This window comes from Amphimedon queenslandica, unplaced genomic scaffold, assembly GCF_000090795.2.
Source record: "Amphimedon queenslandica unplaced genomic scaffold, v1.1 AMPQUscaffold_13516, whole genome shotgun sequence".
NCBI lineage: Eukaryota > Metazoa > Porifera > Demospongiae > Haplosclerida > Niphatidae > Amphimedon > Amphimedon queenslandica.
In genome coordinates this window covers 1,377-20,029 of record NW_003546248.1, presented here as the reverse complement: position 1 = coordinate 20,029, position 18,653 = coordinate 1,377, and the positions used below count along the sequence as shown (strand labels likewise).

The window sequence follows — 18,653 nt, the reverse complement described above, 5'->3', positions numbered from 1 at the left end:
ATACACCCACTCACCCACGTGTTATAGTTGGGCGTGGTTTAAAACTGTTACCATGGCTACCTGACAATTGGAGGCTAGAGAAAGTGCTCTTTATCGTGTTTATTGGACATCAACGTCTCCAGAGACATGTCCTCCAGCAAAGCTAGCCCTCACTTTACCCTTGGTATTGACAGGAAGGACCTTCAGGCACGAATATACGCTCAGCCTGATGTTCTCTCCCAAAACAAACCTCTGGCCTTAAAGGCAGTAAGAAAAGGCCCACCTCAGCCAGCCAGGCCCTTTATTCAGAGGAAACTAGAGCCTCTACCAGCTCTAGCAGCTTACCAGAAACGAAAAAACGAAGAGGTGTTAAAGTTTGAAGAGAAGCCCGAAGAAGCTCGAGGTTCTGTTCCCCCTCACCCAAAACACATGAAAACAGATGAACCCTCTTCCCCCACCTTCTCTTCCAACCCTTCCCTTCCTGAACTCGCCCCTCAGCCTTTGTCCTCTCTACACGTCACTCCTCCACGTCCTCCTATATCTTCACGTTTAACTGACTCTTTCCTTCAAGTCCGCAAGAGACAATCCTCCTCTCGTAAGACCAACCAGAGTGCCCTTTATGTGAACACAGACCCAGGTACTGTGATAACGAAATACTCTCCTCCACTGGAAGAGCTCACGGATCCACTGGAGATAGTCGCAAGACTTAAGAAAGAGCCGGAATTAGGTTTTGTGTATTTGACGCCTTCTGGAGGATCTGTTCATTATAATCCTTATAACTTGAGGTATTAACCCTAATTTAATCATCCACTCTTGTTAACATGTATAGTACATGAATTTTGATCATATTTTTTTACTGTTCTACATTGATGTGCATACAGCAAATTGCACAGACCTTGCAAACCAATTCAAAAACCAATCTATTACCTTCAAATGGACTATCTAAACTTGAGGTGTGTCTTGCATTGTGTGGTCACATTAAGAAACAGACCACCTACACAACTGCCAGTTTGCAAGGTCTATGTGCAAATAGCTGTTACTGTACATCTGTACATGATGGATCTACATGTACATGTACCTGTAATACAGTAATACAAATTATAATGTTTTGCTTAATACATTGTGATTGCACCTTTTCCTCCCTTTCTATTCCCTCCCTCCCTCCCTCCCTCCCTCCCTCCCTCCCTCTCTCTCTCTCTCCATCCCTTTCTCTCAGAGTTGTTGTACATTCTAAGGTAAATAAGAATGATTACTCCACTCTCAGCCTAAGAGGTGTCACAAGGCTACGTAATGGCAAAGAGGCCGACTTCACAGAGCTGAATCAATGGGTGAGCGACTACAACCACTTCAACAAGCTACTCAAAATAAAAACTTTCTTTGTCTTTCGGATGTGGAAAGCATTCGCTACCTGGAGGAAGAGCGTTCGTACAAGAAAGATCTCTCGTTGTCGTAAAAGCTTGAAAGAGAACCTCTTTTATCTTCACCCTGATCTTGGGAAGGCATTGCTTGAGATAAAGGAAGGTGCTGAGAACATCAGTGAGAATGAGCTAATGACTGGAATAGACCCTTCAACTACTTATACACTGGAGGAATTCCAAGGATCTCAGCTAGGGAAGATGGGGATTGTAAGTTACTATGTAGTTTTTGTAAATTATTTGTACATGTACATGTACTAGCTTCTGTCTCTTTCCTCTGTAACTCATACATGTACTTATATGTGCAAAGTGCATTTACTATGTATGTTCCTCATTTGATATTTTAATTATACATATACATGTACATTTATCTCTTTCTTTTAGTATTATAACTTAAGATGTACATGTACATATACATTGTACATACTGTACACTGTACACTGTATGTTCCTCATGCTTTTCTCTCCTTCTCTCTCTCCAGGTTTCCATTAATCTAGCTCAGTTTCATCTTGATATAAGGAACATAGCAAGACATGCGTGTGAAGAGGCTCTGAGGAGAGAACAGTTTGTACCAGACCCCATCAGACCTGATGATCCCAAGAGCAATGGTAATGTACACATCAGTATTATTGCATTACTAGCAGACATGGGGTCAAGCACTAAGGAATGTACTTAAACACAAACACAAGCACTTAAATGTGTTAGAAGTACCAGCACAAGCACAATCTATAGCTTCACCATAAGTGTTTAAGTACAAGAACAAGCATTTTCCAGAGTGCTTAAGTGTATTAATAAGTACTAGATATTCACTATAAAGTAAAATTACAATTATAGTTGTTCACTGTACATGTACATGCACTGAGTCATTCAATTTACTATTGCATCTAATAAACACTAACTCTGTAAATTGTTCATAATAAATGAAAACAGCAGAGAACTTTGGAGTGATACCACTAATGGTGATACCATTACCGTTCTTCAAGCTGACACGTAATCACACAAAGTGCTACTACTGTAAACTTGTATGCTACTGTTACTACAATTTATTGGACTGTGTAACCACTACATGTACATGTAGTGGTACATGTACATGTACAAGTAGTGGTACATGTACATGTACATCTACATGTAGATGTACACTATTCATGTGCAATTTTTGCTGTACTTAAAAGCACTTTTTGTAAATTTTTAAAAGTAATAAAGAAGCACATAGATTATATTGAAAAGGTGCTTGGAAGCAGCACTAAGTACTTTGAAAGCTCTGCTTATAAGTACAAGCACCAAGTGCTTGACCCCATGTCTGATACTAGAAGAATCTAAAACATTTAAAGAGGCTGAGCTCCCAGCCATGCTATTGTTATGCTATATGACCACCCTTGCCGCTTGAGAAGTTTTGAATAGCATGCAGTTTAGTTTTGCTGACCTTTTGTAAAAATAACCGAGATAATAGACTTGGATAGTAGCCATTACATCGTGACCACACCTGCATTCAATGATAGTTAGATGACTGTATCCCCAAACAGACAAACAAACTCACTCTCATCTTAGTGGGCTTCGCCCAAATATTATTGTAATTGTACTTACTCATGTGTCTATTTTGTGTACATGTAGATGTAAATGTAGACTCTACTGTATAGTGGGTTCTTTGAGAATAACACATTTTGCAAGATTTGTGAAATTAAATTCCTTGGAAATCAATTTAATATACATGTAGTACAAGATGGCAGGATAGTGGAAATTCGCGAAAATTAATTTTGTAAACCTCCTGATACAGGTCATTTGCGAAAATTATTATCCTCAAAAAAATCCTGCTACATGTACATTATATTCAACCTCTTGAATACCCTCTTCCTTCCTCTACACATGCAGGTATTGATGATACATTAGATTCCTCTCGTCTCTCCCTGGACTCCATTGAGATGCAGAAGTACACGATGCAGGCATTGAAAAGGAACCATTGTCAGCGTCTCTCCTGCTTCATTCGTCTCTGTGACTACATCATACTCTCAATGCTCCACGACCTCACTCTCGGCTCTGAGAAGCATTTGCTTCAGTGCCTGAAGGAGAGGGCCAGCTGTGTGGTAGAGATTGAGGACTTTGCTGAACCGATTCCTGATGATGAGGAAGAAGATGAAAAAGTTTTGCTCCTTCCACTTAAGACTCCATCATCTTCTGTTCAAAATACACCATCAGTAAGTGCTCTATCTTCACAAGTTTTACAGCCTAACTTTAATTGCTTTACAATTTGTCACCTACTATCTCTTACTTCTCCTTTGTTTAGCATCTTGGTAGACGTCCCACTAATAGTAATGTAGCCATTGATGATGAACACCAGGTGGACTACAAGTGTCTCTTTATTTCTCATCTCAAGTTAGAGTCTCAAGGACTCGAGTATAAGCCCAGTCTTCATGATTTCCAGCAAGTCCTAGCAGACACTATGACCAGATACCAGGACTGCACACTGGCTGTTCCTAATCTACTCTCAGACTCTTATTTCAATGCATTCACTAGGTAATGACCAATACACTATACATACACTGTACATGTATACACATGTACATGTACTGTACATGCATGAATACAGTGTAAGCTGTGTGCCACTGTAGCCTCAATATAATGGACACTTTGGTACTAGAAAAACTTGTCTGTTGTATCTGTTGTACAGAAGTGTTCTTTATGTGAAAGTTATTTTAAACAACTATTTACTACACATGTACATGTAGATGATTCTGCTGTAGAGAAGGCTCTAATATTAGGCGTATGTTTTTAATGTAGGCCAGTTATTAATAACAAAGTAGAAGAGAAGACATGTGGGACTGGTCCTAGTCTGGCAGACATTTTTGAAGATGACATTGAGCTAATGAATGTTGCACAATCAGTACAAGTAAGAACATACACTATGTACAGTTAAACATTAAATGTACCTACCTATACTGTACATGAATAGGACGTCCTGTTATCAAGCTTCAGTCTAGCTGATGACTATGCTAGCAAGTTTGAGCTCTTTAGGAAGTTTTATGAAGAAAATGAACAGTTTGAACTTGATAGCCTTGAAGATGAAGACAATGGTACGTATAAATGTACATGTGCATATACATGTACATGTACATGTACATATTGCATGTTCATGTATATGTATAATTATGTACATTTTACTATGATTCTGATTTCTCTCCTCCTTTAGATGTAGCGTTCTACAGGAAGAGGCTGTACAGGTATAGGAAGCAACATGTTCAGGCTGTGGAGAAGTGCCCCACTGACAAGAAGCTTGGACTACTACTGGTTGATACCAATGAACTAAAGGCTAGACTGATACCATCCCCTGTTAGGTGTCTGGAGGTAATTAAATTATACTTTACTATTAATTTTGTATGCTCATGCACCTATTAATTTGCAATACATAATTACTGTGTCTCTTTTTAGGCTATACATGATGTAATGCCAGCTAAAGCTAAATCAATGATGGACAGGCTAATACAGCTATCACAGGATGCTACATTTAGACTAGAGACAGAGCCAACCAGCACAATGGAATATGTATCATTATTGACTTTCCTTGACGAAATACAATCACAGGTAGAATAATGAATAGACTGACCACATGTACACATTTGTACTATTGTACTAAAATATGATCCAGTTGCTCATTGTATTGTGTATAATAATCATTATGTTATAGGTTGATAAAGTTGAGGAGGAATCAGAAGTTACTAAGGACCTGTATGAACTAATAGACAAGTATAAGGTCCCAGTGCCGCCTGAGGACTACACTTATGCCTTCAACATGCTTAAACCAGCTGTGCAAGGACTGAGGAGCTCTGTTGATAGGGTCATGAGTCAGAGGGAGCAGTATATTGATAAGTTTTGTAGGTTCTTGGATAAAGATATAGTGGCATTGAGGAAGGAGCTGAAGGGAGTTAAAAATGAAGCCCAGGTACGTACATGTACTTTTATTACATACTTACATGTACATGTACATGTACATGTATAAATTGAAACTTTTTAGTGGAAATCATGCAGTTCAAACTATAGCATAAGGACATCTTTTAATGTAATAAAAATTAGGGGTAATTTTGGAGCCATTTGAAAAAACCATATGGTATAGCCTTGGGTATTTTTCAAAAATTGGCTCGTTTTTGAAAATTGTCATAACTTGAAATTTGTTTCAGAATTGACTCAAACTTTCTACACATACACAGCATAAGGACATCAATATGCGTCAGGGATTATAATAAAAATTGGGGGTGATTTTTAGCAAAGCATGGGCTATAGCCTTAAGGTATTTTTCAGATTTTGGCCCATTTTGAAAAATGATCGTAACTTGAAAAATTTTAGTCGGAATCAGCTCAAACTTTCTACACAGCATAATGACATCAATATGCATCAGAAAATATAATAAAAATTGGGGGTGATTTTTTAGCCATTTTTTGGAAAAAGCATGGGCTATAGCCTTGGGTATTTTTCAAAAATTGGCTCGTTTTTGAAAATTGTCATAACTTGAAATTTGTTTCAGAATTGACTCAAACTTTCTACACATACACAGCATAAGGACATCAATATGCGTCAGGGATTATAATAAAAATTGGGGGTGATTTTTTAGCCATTTTTTGGAAAAAGCATGGGCTATAGCCTTAAGGTATTTTTCAGATTTTGGCCCATTTTGAAAAATGATCGTAACTTGAAAAATTTTAGTCGGAATCAGCTCAAACTTTCTACACAGCATAATGACATCAATATGCATCAGAAAATATAATAAAAATTGGGGGTGATTTTTTAGCCATTTTTTGGAAAAAGCATGGGCTATAGCCTTGGGTATTTTTCGGATTTTGGCCCATTTTGAAAAATGGTCATAACTTGAAAAATTTTAGTCGGAATCAGCTCAAACTTTCTACACAGCATAATGACATCAAAATGTATCAGAAAATATAATAAAAATTGGGGGTGATTTTTTAGCCATTTTTTGGAAAAAGCATGGGCTATACTTGGGTATTTTTCGGATTTTGGCCCATTTTAAAAAATGATCATAACTTGAAAAATTTAAATCGGAATCAGCTCAAACTTTCTACACAGCATAATGACATCAATATGTATCAGAAAATATAATAAAAATTTGGGGTGATTTTTTAGCCATTTTTTGGAAAAAGCATGGGCTATAGCCTTGGGTATTTTTCAGATTTCGGCCCATTTTGAAAAATGATCATAACTTGAAAAATTTTAGTTGAAATCAACTCCATCTTTTTACACGTCATAAGGATATCAGTATGGTTTTTATGGCACTGGTAATGCATGAATATACTGTACTTGTACTTGTAGAGAAAGCTTTATACCACAATCCACTGTAAGATATATCTTAATTCTCTCCCTATCTTCTTCCAATAGAATCCACTAGTGCTTGATCCAGAAGCTGATGAAGAGAAGGTCAGAGGAATACTACAAGATCTTCAGTCAAAACTCGATGGGCTCAACGATAAAGCTGTATCATACAAAAATCATCAGAAAAAATTTAAGGTATCAGAACTAGACAAATATACATGTACATGTACATGTACTGTACACTGCATTACATGTACTTACAGTTTTATTTTATGATTCCATGTACATTGTACATTATGCATTTTTATTAATACTGTATAGCACTTTAATTTTGCGGAGCTAAAATTTCGCAGATTGATAAAAATCAATTTTTCGCGGAAATAACTTTTGCGGATTCGCAATGTTAGTGCCACACCTTTAATGGCAATTGAAATTTTAGTGGATCTTTAATTTTGCGGTTTCATGCTAACCGCGAAAATAGTGAAAGTTTAGCTCCTCGAAAATAAAGCGCTATACGGTAGTTTAGTAGTGCTTGGTATACACATGCACAATGCTTTATACATATACATATACATGTACATGTAACTTTGTATGCCACTGTAATGACTGTATTGCTGCATGTACATGTATGTACATTGTAGGTTGAAGTGACTCGGTTTGAAGAATTGGAGGAAGTCACAACAGAAGTGAAACTGAAGCAGTTAATGTGGGACGCTAGAAATGAATGGGATACATCATACAATGAATGGATGACAGTAAGGGGAAGGGAGAGAGGGAGAAAAAAAACTATCACATACATGTACATATACACCTACATGTACATTTGTATTTTCTTCTTTTTTAGACTCCGTTTGATGAACTTGTTCCTGATACTGTCAACACTCAAGTAGTGAAGTTTGCAAAGAGCGTCTACCAATTAGAGAAGGGGCTTCCCCCTAATGCAATAGTCCCCAAACTCAAGACTAAAGTTGAAGAGATGAAAGACAAGATGCCGGTCATACAGGACCTCCGTAATCCTTCACTGAAGACCCGCCACTGGGAACAGATTGAGGAAATACTTGATCACAAGTTTGATCCTGAAGAGAAAAAGACTTTAAAATTACTTGAGGAACTTAATGCGTTTAATTTTGCTGAGGCACTGCAGGAGGTGTCTGGACAGGCATCTTCTGAAGCTTCACTGGAAGCCATTTTGAAAAAGGTACTGTATACAACAAGTATTTATGATAATACATTGTACATGTACTGTAGGTTGAAGATGGATGGAAGACAATGGAGTTCATTGTATTGCCACACAGAGACTCTAAGGATGTATTTATATTAGGAGGAACTGATGATATACAAGTACAACTTGATGACAGCATTGTAAGTACATTTACATGTATGTGTATAAAGCAATAAAGCTCTTTCTCTTTTCATTAAGCACATGTACATTGTACATGTATAATGTCTTTATGCTTCTATCTGCTTGTTTTTCTGCAGGTCAATGTTAGTACTATTGCTGGCTCACGTCATGTTGGCCCCATAAAGCCAAGGGTTGAGGACTGGGAGAAGCAACTAGCACTCTTCTCTGAAACACTAGTAAATACACATGTACGCATACATGCACATGTACATGTACATTTTTATAGGAGGAGTGGTTAACCTGTCAGAGGAATTGGCTTTATCTGGAGAGTATTTTTGGAGCTCCAGACATTCAGAGACAGCTACCTGACGAGGCTAAGATGTTCAACCAAGTGGACAAATCTTGGAAAGAAATAATGAGAAGAGTTCAGAAGAACCCACTGGCCATTAGATCAGGAACCACACCTGGTAAGATAATGTACAATTTAAACAAATAACACAGCATAATGCATGTCAGATAAAAACACAAAAAATATCTAGCAATAAGCACATGCACAACAAATAAAAATACATAATAACACGTAAGTACATTGTAGATTGTAGATGTATATAATTTTTGCACTACATTTCCTCAGGTTTGCTTGAAGAGTTTAAGAAGAGTAACTCGTTACTGGAGCAGATCCAGAAGTGTCTGGAGGACTATCTTGAGAGCAAGAGGCTTCTCTTCTCTCGATTCTTTTTCCTCTCGAATGACGAGCTACTCGAGATATTGTCACAAACACGGAACCCTCAGGCAGTCCAGCCTCATCTTAGGAAGTGCTTTGATGCAATTGCAAAGTAAAGAAGGAAAATTTATACATTGCATCTGCACATGTACATGTATACACGAGCATGTACATGTACATGTATACCTTGATGTACAGTACATGTACATTAGTGACATGGATTTTTAGTTTTGTTCAATCTTACACTCTATAGCTATAGCTGTCTTTCTTTATTTTTAGGTTAGAGTTTGGTAAGGGACCTCCTTCAGAGCCTGGCGGTCCGCCCACTATCACTAACGATATATTAGCCATGCTGTCACCTGAACAAGAGAGTGTTGCCTTACAAAAAGTACAAACACATTTACAGTACATACATGTACATGTACCTGTACATCTACATGCGTATCTAAATGTATTGCATGTACATTTACTTCTTTTCTTTCTTTTCCTTTTTTTCTCTTTTTTTAGGGTCTTAAAGCAAGAGGCAATGTTGAGAACTGGTTGACTAATGTTGAGGAGTCAATGGTTGTGTCATTGAGGAAACTAACTAAAGTTGCCATTGCAGACTTTGATACCAGACCACGCCATGAGTGGGCAACAATGCACGCCAGTCAAGTACGCCATCCATCATGTACATGTACCCGGTACATGTTTATGCATGTATTGTAATTGTATTGTACAGTATACATAATTATTATTAGAAACTTGTATATGCTTTACATCCACTTTAGGTTGTATTGACTGTATCACAGATAATGTGGTGTAAGGATTTAACAGAGTGTCTCATGAAAGAGTCGCCTGATGAAGTACTTGAATCTGTTAAAGGAGCTGAACAAAGATGCTTTGATGTAATGGAGCCACACTTTCTCACCCCTCTCTCTCTCCCCTCTTCCTTTTTATCCCTCCCCCTTCCCCTCTTCCTTTTTATCCCTCCCCCTTCCCCTCTCTCCTTCTACATGTACATGTACACAATGTATCTCTTGCTTTCTTGCTTTACATGTACATGTACTGCATTTGTATTTCTCTCTCTTTCTCTCGACAGAATTTGAATAAATTGGCAGAGCTGGTTCGTGGCACACTCCCTAAGCTGATACGTAACATAATAGGAGCACTGATAACTATTGATGTACATGCTAGAGACATTGTGACACAGATGGTAGAAAACAAGGTAAAAAGTATAATAGCAGCATAATGGAAGTACACATGTGTAATAACAGCACATACATGTACACATGTATACATGTATGTACATGTACATGTGCAGCTTGCATGCAGATCGATGCATGTAAATGTACAATTCTGCATGTACATGTAGTGGGATAATTTGGCAGTGCTTAATATTGGTGATTTTTGATTGCCATGTATTGGCAGTTTTTATGTTGTAGCCATACATGTATGTCATTGAGCTTGCTCAGATACAGCAAAATGGCAGATTTTATTTGGCAATTTTATCATTAATCTGCCAATTGCCAAGATGTACATGTACATGTAAATCTCTTTCAATTTCTCTCTCTTTTTCTTAGGTAACTGGTTTAAGTGATTTTGAGTGGGTGAAGAACCTCAGGTATTATTGGGATCCTGAGATTGACGACTGCATTGTAAAGATGTCCAATTCAAGATACATTTATGGATACGAGTATCTTGGAGCATCACCACGTCTTGTCATCACACCACTCACTGTAAGATACTGCACAGTATACATGTACAATGTACATGTACATGTACATGTATGTGCATGATCTGTGTTACATGTACATCTACATGTATATACATGTATATGTACATGTACATGTACATGTGTACAGCATTGGTTCATTGCATACATGTATTATGTACTTATGTTGTGTAGAAGTTTGAGCTGATTCAGATCAAAATTGAATTATTATAAATTTTTAAAGTCGCTTAAAATGTGGTCAAAGTTCCTGTACAATATATTGTACATTACATGGTTTCAAGCCAAATTTTGCAAAATTGAAAAGGAAAGAATTCTTATATTTTGCCTGATGAATGTACATGTACATGTACTGTACATGTGAAAGTTTGAGCTGATTTTGATCAAAATTGGATTTTTTACTGATTTTTAAAATCGCTCAGAAATCTGCATGATTAAATTGCGCATGCATACACATGGATTTGTGGAAGCAACTACTGTACATGTAAAATTCAATATTAGCCTTTACTGCTTTACAGTTCATGTACATGCATATAATGTATGTACTGTAATTACATATAATACTGTACATTGTACATGTACATGTATTGTAGGATCGCTGCTACTTGTGTCTTATGGGTGCACTCCAGTTGGATTTGGGCGGGGCCCCTGCCGGCCCAGCTGGTACTGGAAAGACTGAGACAACAAAAGACTTAGCAAAAGCACTTGCAAAGCAATGTGTCGTGTTTAACTGCTCGGAAGGACTGGACTTTAAAGTAAGAGGAAAGAGGGAAACTTAATTAACAAAATTAATTTTAATTACATTTTGTATCTTTTTCTTAGATGATGGGTAGGTTTTTCTCTGGTCTGGCCCAGTCCGGAGCCTGGTGCTGTTTTGATGAGTTCAATCGTATCGATATTGAAGTATTGTCTGTCATTGCACAGCAACTCCTTACCATCAGGAATGCTAAACTAGCAAGGGTAAGATACTGTACATAGTCCTACTAATAGCGGTGTTATTTATAACAGAGACCCTGCAACGATATACATGTACATGTATTTTTATAATACAGTACATGTACGTTTTAAAACTTTGTGTACATGCACACTTACATGTACATGTACCTTGCACACATTATACATGTAATTTCGATCATTTCCCTTTTCTCATGCAGGCTAAGACCTTCTTATTTGAGGGTAGAGAGATTAAGCTGATAAGGACTTGTGCTGCCTTTGTTACCATGAACCCAGGCTATGCTGGTCGTACTGAACTACCTGATAACCTTAAAGCTCTTTTTAGACCTTTCGCTATGATGGTCCCTGACTATGGTAAGGATTATAATGAATTACCCTATCACTATCTCTTCTCTCTCTCCCTCTCTCTCTCCTCTCTCTCCTCACTCTCTCCCCTCTCTCTCTCCCCTCTCTCTCTCTAGCTCTCATTGCAGAGGTTATATTGTATTCTGAAGGTTTTGAGTCATCTAAGAATTTAGCGAGGAAGATGGTACAGATGTACAAGTTGTGCAGTGAGCAGTTGTCCCAGCAGGATCATTATGACTTTGGAATGAGGGCAGTCAAATCGGTTAGCAATTAGACATTATCATGCATGAACATTCATCATTTGGTACATGCATGTACATGTACATGTACATAAGCAACTATTACTGTATTTTTGATTATTATAGATGTAAATTTATAGCATCAATTAGTATTACAATTACATTCAATCACTTAATGTACTGCTACTGCAGGAAATGTTTAGGAGCATCTAATTACAATTTGATCTTTATGCTATTTATTTCATTTTGATATAATAACTAATGAATCGGGGTATAAACCCCTTCAAAAATTGGTTTATGTGGACTACACCAAAGGAATCCCTGTCCTACAAGCAGATTGAGTCTGCAATGTGAAGTGGTGCCTTTTATATGCTGATAACTGTAAAAGGGTTTAATGGGTTGTCGGACTTTGTGGTTAGGTATCACATGATCTATTTGCTGATACATGTAGATGTAAAAATTAAATTACATGTACATGTACATGTAATTACAATGTACATGTACTTGTACATGTACATGTAGATGTGCATGTACATACATACCTACCATTATATTTGTTAATCTCATTATTATTGATAGGTGCTAGTAATGGCTGGACAGCTAAAGAGAGAGAATCCTCACTTGAGGGAAGACGTTGTTCTCATTCGTGCTCTTAGAGACAGCAACTTACCAAAGTTCTTAGCTGATGATGCCATTTTATTCAAAGTAAGGGAAGCATGCATTTGCCATGCAATGTACATGTACAATTGTACTTTTACAATAATACATGTACATGTACAAAATCATATGCTGATGTTCTCTGTTGGATCAGATGCCGTTTATCATTCTCACTTCTAAGATCCTCTATTGTGTGCCTGAGAGGCGCAAGGTCATCTTATCACAAGCCCATACACTCTTTAACTCTCTTGACCTTGCTCTTGCTGAAAGGCATGTGTCTCATTAACTCTACCTATCTATGTTCCTCCCTTCTTGTATATACGTGCATTACATATTATTATTTGTTGTGCATGTACTTATTACTACATATTTTTTGTGTTTTTATCTGACATGTATTATGCTGTGTTTACAATGTACATGTACATGTACATCAGTAGCTGTATAGACCTCATTTTATTTTCTCTTTTTGTCATTTTCTCTTTCCTCCGCCTCTCTTTTGCTCTTTCCCTTTCTCTCCTCCCTTTTCTCCTTATCTTCTCAGGGTATATTACAAGACTTGTTTCCAGGCATTGAGCTACCTGAGCATGATTACGGTATCCTCCAGTCCTCCATTGAGAATGCTGCTCTCTCCAGGGACCTTCAGGTAGTGCCTACTCAAATAAAGAAGGTCATCCAATTGTATGAGACTATGCAAGTACGTCATGGACTCATGTTAGTGGGCCCTACTGGAGGTGGAAAAACAACCTGCTATCAGGTAAATATAATTACATGTACATAATAGTATAAAAATATACATGTACAATACAGTGTACATGTACATTAGTACTGTAGTTATTGTCATTTATTTGTAGATATTGAAGGATGCTTTGACTACATTGCATTCACAAGGTCACCAGCATCCTGACTATCAGCCAGTCCATACCTTTGTACTCAACCCTAAGGTACACATTCAGTCTATGGTTATAGCTAGTATATTGTATGTGGGATTGATGATTATATAATTGCAATGTATTATTGCTTCTCTCCATCTTGTTCTGTGTCCCTCAGTCTGTTAGTATGGGTGAGTTGTATGGTGAAGTGAACAAGCTAACGTTGGAATGGAATGATGGGCTAATGGCTATCACTGTCAGGCACTGTGTCAAGGTACATGAGTACAGCTAGTGTATATAAGTTTATATTTACATGTACATGTACTGTATCTGTCAATTTTTAACATGTACATGTACATGTATACTGTATATTATTGTCATTATTAAAGCTTATTGCATACATGTACATGTAAGTTTCTGATGCATGCCCTTTAGCCCTGTAGGCATGCATGTACATGTACATGCACATGTACATGTACATGTACATGAACATCATTTAAATTTAGAATTTTTTTCAGTAAACTATATGCATTGTGGTTAATAGGATACTACTGATGATCATAAATGGGTCATTTGTGATGGGCCAGTGGATGCATTGTGGATTGAGAACATGAACACTGTACTGGATGATAATAAAATGTTGTGTCTTGCTAACTCTGAGAGGATTAAGCTAACCCAGAGCATACACATGGTCTTTGAAGTACAGGACCTTGCTGTGGCATCACCAGCCACCGTCAGTCGATGTGGTATGGTATACGTTGATCCTGGGGAACTCAAATGGAAGCCATACATACAGACTTGGATTGAGCACAAGTTTCCTATAAAGCTACCTGATGCTACTAAAGTAATATAGAAGAATCATTGAGATTATTATTATTATTATTTGTTTTTTATTATTATATTTAGGCATATTTGATTGAATTATTTGACAAGTTTATTGATCCTGGACTTAAGTTTATCAAGAAACACTGTATTCAAGCCATAGACCAAGTAATGATACCATATGTGTATTTAATATCAAATCAAATCAATGACTGATATATTAGTTCAAATCAACCATTAATCATTGAATCACTAACAAATCAAATTAATCACTTAGCACTGATATTTTACATTGATACTTTGTAGGTTGATATTAATCGTGTTGTAACACTTTCAAAACTATTTGAGTCACTACTTTGCAAAGACCCAAAGAGAGTTGACTGGAAAGGCGAGACATCTAAACTCCACCCACTCCTGTGCACTACATTCCTGTTCTGCTATGTGTGGGCGTTGGGAGGCAACCTAGTACAGAAATCAATGGACAGTTTTGAGAATTTCGTGAGAGACGTATTCTCTGAAACACATGATGTTAAGGTAAGAGTAATGAAATTATATTTATTTTGGCTAATGAACTTAATTTCAGCTGTTTACCCATTTAAATTTTTTGTGGTTATTACCAGAGTTTTTATTCTTATTTTTAGATACCAGGAGGTGGGGATCTCTACAGTTACTTTGTCAATTTTGAGTCACGATACTTGGAGTCCTGGGATAAAATAATACCGACTTTTAGATACGACCCAGAAGTGCCTTACTTTGACCTCCTAGTCCCTACTGTAGATACAGTGAGGTATGGTTACCTCATGGAGGCACTGCTTGATGTCAGATATTCAGTACTATTCACTGGTACTACTGGAGTTGGAAAGGTACACATACTAATCTGTGCATCTTTAAATTTTCATCACTTTACTAAATTTTTAAAAGAATGTTGTATCATTATTGTACTCTACATTGAGCAATTATTTGGATTATCTTGTATCTCTTATTCTCTTAGTCTGTCATTGCTAAAGGGAAGCTGACAGAATTGCAAGAGAAAGGCCTGTACGTTCCAGTGTTTATTAACTTCTCAGCTCAGACTAACAGCATACGTACACAAGAGATCATAGAGTCTAAACTGGAGAAGAAAAGGAAGACTGTCCTTGGTAAGTTGGACATGTATATGTACTACAAAATGTAAAAAGTTACATGTACATCTACATGTTGTATGTACAGTACATGTATGTACATGTACATACATTATGTCCCATGTCCAATTAATACATGTATTTACTCTCTCTTTCTCTCTTTCTCTATTTAATTCAACAGGTGCTCCGGCTGGGAAACATGTTGCCATTTTCGTTGACGATTTAAACATGCCAAAGCTAGACCGTTACGGCTCTCAGCCTCCAATTGAACTATTGAGACAGTACCAAGACTTTGGTGGGTTTTACGACAGAGAAAAACTCTTTTGGAAACAGATAAAGGTAAGGAAAGGATTGAGAGACCAAATGTGCAATGTACATGTACATGTATTAATTAATTAATTTTTGAAATTTATTTTCAAGGATATGACCATATGTGCTGGTTGTGCTCCTCCTGGTGGAGGTCGTAATCCAGTCACTCCACGTTTCATTAGACACTTTGCTATGCTGTGCCTCCCTTCACCAGCTGAGGTATCACTTAAAGCTATATTCAAGGTACAGTCTACATGTACTGTAGATGTAGCAAGGGTAATGCATATTAGTGCATCGCGATCTACATGTACAATGTACATGTACAATGTAGATACAGTAAAGATAGGATTTAATCTTGTAGCAGCCAAAACCAATACTGAAAATTCACAGCTATTACTGGTAAATTAATTAACAACATACATGTACATGTACACATAGATAATATAAAAATACGCATCATTACAAAGTAAAGTGTTGCTGTGTCACTTTGTAATGCTCCTGTGGCTTCTCAGATGAAGCTTAATCTTAATGCATACCAGTCAGTGCAAGCACAGTACATGTACTGACTGTATACTACTGGATACATGTACATTGTACATGTACATGTACAATATGGGAGCTGACTTAACTTATCTGATATGACAAGTGATTGAAATCTGAAGTGAAATACATGTACATGCATGTATGGACTCTATTTTGATGAAAGCAACTAGGAAAAGGACACATGAATATCTAACTATTAGTGCAATTATTCATTCCAAAAACAAACAAGCACGTTATAAGTACAGGGTGCACCAGGACAATTATTATTATCAAGACAGAATGAGCACAATGGAGATAGCACTGCTGCTATCCTTCTCAGTTTTACTAACAGCTTCTTATGGTGCTGAAGGATCTTATTGTATGTCTACTGACTGTACTAATGCTGGATCATATCAACATGGTGGACTAGGACTGTATCTAAGAGTATGCTGTAATATTAGTAACTTAGGACAGTCTGTTACTATCAGAGACACTGGTATTAATAGATACATTCTCTGTCCTAAAGTACGACCAAAGTCCTGTCCAGGTAAAATGAATGCTAATATTGTAATTATTTATGTTATTTTGTAGAAATGTCATGCCAGGAGATTCTTAAAGCTAATCCAAAAGCAGTATCTGGAGATTACACTATTGTGTATCCAAATGGCACTGCATATACAGTTTATTGTAAAATGGACACCACAGACTGTGGAGAAGGAGGATGGACAAGGATAGCTTACATCAACATGACTGAACCTGGAGCTACATGTCCTGATGGATTTGTCACTAAAAATTTTACTAACTTTAATCACAGTTTATGTGGGATTAATCTCATTAGTGCAGGATGTCAATCAGTATTCTTCTTTAGTACTAATTGTTTGAATTATTCTAAAGTATGTGGGCAGATTAGAGGCTATCAATATCACTCACCAGACGGATTTGAAGGATCTTTATTTGTGGGTCTTGATAGCTATTATGTCTGTGGTTACTCTATTACACGTGGAAACCCTCGCCAACATATATGGACATATGCTGGTGGTATTTACCAAAACAACGTAAACGAGTATGACTGTCCATGTAACACTGGTTTCAATCTAAACCTCCCACCATCTTATGTTGGCAATGATTATTATTGTGAATCAGGATTACCAGTTGGACTGCTCCATGGTGCTGTACTTTATCCTAATGATCCATTGTGGGATGGTCAACAGTGTCTTGGATTAGAGGGCCCTTGTTGTACTAATAATCCTAACCTTCCTTGGTTTAATAAAGCACTAAATGGAGTTAGTAACACGAACTACATTGAAGTAAGGTCCTGTGTCCTATATGACTATACTAATGAAGACACTCCTCTTGATATATTAGAATATATATTAAGTAGATGCTATAGGAGTTGTATACTTTTATTATTAGAACTGTTACCAGTCTACATTACATGTCTACATTCGCTACATGTACTTATACTTGCATGTACTCCTGAGAACTGTGTTGTTGTTGTTTTATTACATGCACTCAGGAGCTACTGTTTACTGATGTTTTTGTTGCAAATAATTATCATACTAAGGCAATTCAAACTAAATTACTTGTTTTACGGATTTTTTTTCTCTAAAATAGAGCAGGCCGGTCGGAATAAATTAAAATATAAACAATAAAATTAATTAACTACTCATTAATTAACTTTAATAATTGTTAGTTAACCATAACTTTTTAAAACAAACTATCAAAATACTCTAGCAACTTCTGTGAGTGTAGGCTTATTTAACATGAATGGCTGCTCTAACAAGTCCCAAACAGTAGATGCCACAGAGGTTTGACATACAGTGGAAGGTAAGATAGAGGAGCTTGCTCTTTTAACAGTAACAAATACATTTAGCGCCATTTTGAATCTAGCCACACCCACCACGTGGTACTGCGCATGCGCATTAGAAAATTTAAATTTATTTTGATTTTCCAAAAATTGGAGTCGGTCGGATCCGTAAACCAAGTAATTTTATTGGAACTGCCTAATAAAAGAATATCAAGACAATAACAATAATGAGTGCATGTATTATGAAAAACAGCAATACAAGGTATAACTGTAAAGTATAATTGTAGCAAGATACTGCAGATGCAATTAATGCATATGTACCTGTTCATTTAAGCCTGGTTTTCCCCTGGCCGTTACAATGTGCAGCTCAAAATTAAAATTTGGTCAATTTTGCCTCAACTTCAAAGCATTTTTGTGTCAAAAGGTCAGATCGCCCATGCAATTTTAACCGTTACACCGACTATAAACATAGCCTTAGTTATAGTTATAATAATAAGCATTACAAGGAAACGGGGCACTAATTA

The 18,653-nt window shown here is 36.9% G+C and overlaps 1 protein-coding gene across 1 annotated transcript; it reads left to right on the top strand.

Moving 5' to 3' along the window:
• Positions 1–36: 36 nt before the first annotated feature.
• LOC100636185 (dynein heavy chain 6, axonemal-like) lies at positions 37–17,988 on the top strand. The gene is made up of 38 exons (XM_019999269.1): positions 37–764; positions 1,196–1,604; positions 1,876–2,002; positions 3,264–3,586; positions 3,676–3,905; positions 4,170–4,278; positions 4,342–4,462; positions 4,579–4,733; positions 4,818–4,970; positions 5,074–5,328; positions 6,774–6,902; positions 7,349–7,462; positions 7,552–7,905; positions 7,956–8,069; positions 8,187–8,285; positions 8,336–8,516; positions 8,684–8,885; positions 9,053–9,161; positions 9,281–9,427; positions 9,544–9,660; positions 9,855–9,980; positions 10,336–10,491; positions 11,078–11,239; positions 11,307–11,444; positions 11,639–11,792; positions 11,900–12,045; positions 12,602–12,727; positions 13,221–13,433; positions 13,531–13,620; positions 13,727–13,822; positions 14,093–14,392; positions 14,455–14,538; positions 14,677–14,904; positions 15,012–15,233; positions 15,362–15,509; positions 15,673–15,830; positions 15,912–16,869; positions 16,914–17,988. Exons 1-37 carry the CDS (start codon positions 127–129, stop codon positions 16,206–16,208), a joined length of 6,930 nt encoding a protein of 2,309 aa, XP_019854828.1. The 5' UTR covers positions 37–126; the 3' UTR covers positions 16,209–16,869; positions 16,914–17,988.
• The last annotated feature ends 665 nt before the right edge of the window (positions 17,989–18,653 follow it).